Genomic DNA, 4,868 nt, shown 5'->3' with positions numbered 1-4,868 from the left:
CAGAGAGAGTGCACGCAGGCGGTTTCTGCTCTTCCAGAGGGCATTTAAACAGGTAATTGAGGCCAGGAGCGGAGGGCTTGCTCGAACCGTTACAGGAGAATGCTTCAGAGATCTAGTGCAAAATATAATGCAGGTGACTCCACCAGGCCTGCCCAAAAGCCACTTGGCTTAGCAGGAGCACATGTATTTTTACATGGATTTAGCATATACTTTGCATAAGCACTACAAACTACATGGTCTATTTTCCTGCCAGTTTTAAATTAAAATGCTATTATATTTCCCTATACGATGATTTTACTACTGGGAATTTTCCCTGTGAGAGAGCTTACGGGTACTTGAGCAGGGCAATTAGAGTCAGAAGTGAGGGAGAAGGGAGACTATGCCCGTAACCCTCCCCATGCACACCCCCGTACACGGTATTTTCATAATGCTTAAATGGTCTAGTTTGCGAGAAGAAAAAATCATGGGAAAATAGATTACCTTCTCCCAAATTAAGACGACAATGAAAATCCAAATTTCAACCCAAGCCCCCCAAACATATATGATTTTGATCATTTTTTTTAAAGAGCAGATACATCAGACTAAAAATAAATGGAGAGCAATAACGTACAAAGGAAGGGGCAACCTGGGCCTCGGATTCCTCATCTGCAGAGTGGACTCAGGAGGATTCTATGGCTCCTGTTGTCAGGGGCTCCAGATGCTTCTTCCTTGCTCCTAACTCACTGCTACCCACTGGCTCATTGTCCTCACCCCCAAAGCAGACAGCACACATAGATGGAGAACAAGTGATGGGCAGGTGAATTCACCAGAGGCCACGCCAATGGTGACGCGGCCCATGATGTGGTCAGGCCAGCTCTGGGAATAGTGAGTGGAAAAGAAACCTGTGCTTGAGGCTAACATGGCAAATCTTCAACTCTCTTTCCCCTTTAGTTGGACATAGAAGCAGCTCAGACCAAAGCCTTTGGAGAAGTGGACATTCTCTTGACCTGGATGCAGAAATTCTACCAGCTCTGAATGCCTACACCAGAATACCCTCCTTGTCCGCCATGTCATTTCAAAAGAGTGACCCTTCCTGTAATGTTCCCTGGGCACTTCACACCCTTGACCACGGGTCCCATTCTTGGTCCAGGCTTATCCTCGAAGACTTTATTCTTTAAGTGGTCCCAAAGACAGTCATGGAATGGAAGGTTACCTGGAATGCTGTGAATAATCTACAAAGCAGGTTCCCGTATTTATTACAACTCTATTTAAATCCCATCAGTGTTTTAGCTGATGTTATATTTATTTATGAGAGAAAGTTCTGTGAAGGCTGCAGAGACAGCTCTCTGTTCCTCTCTTTGATTCTCCATGATCTTTGGAACCACATGGAACAGTGGATGGTGCTCAGTAAATGCTTAATAAACTGTTTTTTTTTTTTTTGTCTGTCTTTGAATTGTTGAGGGAAATGAGGGATGCTGGGATATAACGTTGAACATTAGAGCATTAAAACCAGCTCTTTATGGTATCTCCAGGAAAAGAGCACTGGAGTGGGGTGAAGGGCACCAGTTTGGAATGTAAATGATAAAAGATGTAATGTGTTAAGTGCCCAACATAAAGCAGGCTCATTAAACACTTTGTTTCTTGCCCACACTTCACATCCCACTGCCACTATCCCTTCCTTTGGGGTGCCTTTCTTTCTTATCTTACCTATTCTTTCCTTATCTGCTGCTAAAATAGACCAACATTAAGGTAAGTGCACAAAGATCAATGCTAGGCAATGGAAGAGGGATAAAATCTATTTCTAAAAGAGAGAAAATGCTGGGTCAGGGTCGTTATGTGCATCAAGGGAGGGAGACTTAGAGTAAAGAGGATTTAGGGATATAGGGAGATATATATGGTGCTGAAATTTAGAGTCCTTCATCACATCAAAATAAACTTCCCTTATGACAGGACTCAAGACAAGTAAAGCTCACTAGTAAGTGCTAGCCTTAAGATCAAAGCAAAAATATTGCCAGGGGCCTTTTCTACCCACCCCTTCCTAGCTCACAAGGCTGAAGCATATCTTCATGGCACAGACTAGGGGCCTTCTATTGGTGTGAAGCCCAGGCCTGGGAAGAGTTCCAGAAGCAACAGCTAACCTATGCTACATCCCGATGCTACATGGTCTAGAGCCAAGGCAGCAAAAACTCTGTGATCAAAGACAGTCTGCAAATCCCACAGCCTGCTACATGGCTTGGAAAGGAAGCAGGTGGCATTGGGCCAAATGCTCGGCATGGCCAGAGCTCACCTGAAAACCACAAAGGGTTGCAAAGATGTGCAAGAAGAGCTGGAGGGGTGTGGGGGTAGCTGAGCTATGCTCAGGGCAAACAGACAGGGATGAGACTTGAGGTGGGATGTGGGAGGAAATGAGGGCTCCAAAAACAGATGGAGCAGGTGTTGAAAACCAGCAGACAAACAGGACTCATTGGCACCAAGGTCTGGGCCCAGGGGGGCAGCCGAAGGGGTGAGTCGGGCAGGAGACATTGACGTAGTCATCTGAATCAGTGTTCTCCATTTTGGCAGCTGGCTGGTGGTAGAATCTCATATATTCACAGCTGGTCTTCAGAGATGAGACATGGGGCCAAGGAGCTTCAGACACCTGGGAACAACCAAAGAAGCATCACTGGATCTGGCATGGGTGATTTCAGTATCTCTCCAGGCAGATTTTAGTATCCCCAGGCTCAGCCTTGGGGATTTTCAGGGTGGCACCTCACCCTAGATAACTGGAAATTACTTAGATCTAATGTGGGCAGGAAATTCCTTAAACAGGGTTCAGATTAAAATCAGGGGGATAAGCACCAATCTGAAAGAGACCTAGCTGTCGGAGGAGTTTCCCCTCTGGGATTAGATAATGTGACTTGTATAATAAATATGCATCTTCTTAGGGAGTTATTCAGAAGCAGGGTGAGTCATCCCCTGCAGCTCTATAAGGGCTTGGAGAGGCTGTGACGTGGCATGACAGTTCATTCCAGGAAGGGGCTGGGTGGTGAAGAGGAGGGAGGCAGTGGGCCACGTGGGCACAGTAGTTCTCATCATCAGACAGAAACTTCAGAATCATCTGCCTTAAGGATGGGTCAGTTCTCAGGGCATAGGGCTGAGCCATGACCCTAACATGGCACATTTATTGTACCAACCACCCAAGAAGGCTGTGGTGCAGATAGTCACATATTTAAGCACAAGTGCTGAGTACTAGAAGTCCGGCCCCCTGAACACAGTAGGCACTCAGTAAGTAGTCACTGAACTGTTACTTTTTATAACATTGCATATTATAGTTCAGCATTTGAGATTAATTTATTTGGCTTAAAAAATTAAAAATATTCCCTGTGAAGCTTAAAATATTCAGTCATGAATCCTATGCACCTTGTCGTGAACTTGTTCCTTCAAGATTTTTGTCCCTTATAGTGGGAATAAGAGTTTTGAGTAGAGAGGAATGGTAAAATTTGAGCAAGCTATAGGCCCAGGTGAGGACATGTGTGGTCACAGGACAGTTCAGGAGGAAAGGGTGTGTGTAAGGGTAGAATGTGTAGAGCAGATGGGCACTGCGGGACCTACCTAAACTACTGAGAATACTCTCTAGCAGAGGTGGGTGAAGGGAGCACAAGAAGCTGGAGGTGACTGTGGCAGAGCTGTCACCTGTGGCTGGGCATCACTCTCCTCTTTTTAGCAAGGCACATGATTGCCCAGCCAGAGACTACATTTCTCAGGCCCCCTTGAAGGTGGGTGTGGCTACATGACTATGTTGTGGCCACTGGGATGAGAGAGGAAGCGATGTGTGAACCTTCAGGATCATGGTCTTAAAGAAGCATTCTCCTGCCTCTATGGGCTGGATTGCAGACATGGTGCTGGCTACCGACCATTGACCACGGACCAGGTGACTCCAGAGGATGGTGGAAGAACAAGACAGAAGGCATTTGAGTCCCCGGACGACTTCATGGCTTAGGCCACTTCTTTCTGGTCCTTGCTTTTACTTGGGAGGAAATCAGGCTTTGATGTTCTGAGCCCTGTGGTTTAGGGTCTGTTGCATTAGCTTAGTCTATACCCTAATTTAAAAAGGTCACACTTAGTTTTTCATAGTTCCTGAGGAAATAGTGTTTTAGCTACTGTGGGATACTTTAGAGAATAAAATCTTTTCTTAATTTGGGAAAACAAAGACGAACAGATAGTTTAAAGGCTTTTTACCCATCGGCCACTGGCCATTAATAAAAACACAAGTTCTCTATGTCCATTCTTAGATTTTAAGAGGAGCCCTCCTTACCCTAGGCGTTGAACCCTCTCCACATCTTGACATCTGTCAGGTCATCCTCTAGGCCTGGCTTAACTGCCTCCAGTGATGGGTAAGCTACCTCTTCTCATCTTAGAGAGTTTACTAGAAAGTTCTTCCTCATATTCAGATGAAAGTGGGTAGCTTACCCGTTTAAGACCTAGAAATTGAACCTTTTCCACGTGAAAGCCCTTCACATATTTGGAGTTACCATCCACCAGCCTCTCCTGAGCACTCATTTGTCATGAAAATGCTCGGCTAAAAGCCAGGTAACTAAGTCTACCACACTGTTGTGCAGTCGGTCTAGACCCCTTAGAAGGAGGAAACCGATACAACTTGTCTCCCGACTCCGCCCAGGAACTGCTGGGAAGGCCGGCGCCGGATTTACTCGCGGCTCCAGAAACTGAGCTCGGTCCACGCCCAGGTCTGGGGCCGCTCAGTCAGGCCGCAGCGGCTTATCTGGGCCGCGGCAGAGCTTACCTGCGGCGGAGCGGATGGCGCTAACCTTCCAGGGCCAGGGCCAGGTGCCTCCCGCTCACCTAGGGGAACAGGAGGCGGGGATGGGGGCGGGGCCGGGAGTCTGGCCCCA

General features: G+C 46.8%; 2 protein-coding genes across 2 annotated transcripts in view; one reads left to right on the top strand and one right to left on the bottom strand.

The window, feature by feature from the left end:
* The window catches only part of IL24 (interleukin 24), a 5,853-nt gene extending 4,439 nt beyond the window's left edge, over positions 1 to 1,414 (top strand). The window contains exons 5-6 of the mRNA XM_006922822.3: positions 4 to 52; positions 931 to 1,414. Of these exons, the coding sequence (XP_006922884.1) occupies positions 4 to 52; positions 931 to 1,014 (133 nt within the window). The 3' untranslated portion in view covers positions 1,015 to 1,414. The remainder of the gene's footprint in view (positions 1 to 3; positions 53 to 930) is intronic.
* FCMR (Fc fragment of IgM receptor) overlaps positions 1,406 to 4,868 on the bottom strand; it is a 14,131-nt gene continuing 10,668 nt past the window's right edge. Inside the window, exons 7-8 of the mRNA XM_006922821.3 lie at positions 4,760 to 4,818; positions 1,406 to 2,617 (exon numbers count right to left, since the gene is read on the bottom strand). Of these exons, the coding sequence (XP_006922883.1) occupies positions 2,441 to 2,617; positions 4,760 to 4,818 (236 nt within the window). The 3' untranslated portion in view covers positions 1,406 to 2,440. The remainder of the gene's footprint in view (positions 2,618 to 4,759; positions 4,819 to 4,868) is intronic.

This window comes from Pteropus alecto, unplaced genomic scaffold (assembly GCF_000325575.1).
Source record: "Pteropus alecto unplaced genomic scaffold, ASM32557v1 scaffold359, whole genome shotgun sequence".
Classification (NCBI taxonomy): Eukaryota; Metazoa; Chordata; class Mammalia; order Chiroptera; family Pteropodidae; genus Pteropus; species Pteropus alecto.
The sequence above is the reverse complement of the archived record's forward strand: the minus strand, read 5'-3'. Positions and strand labels throughout refer to the sequence as shown.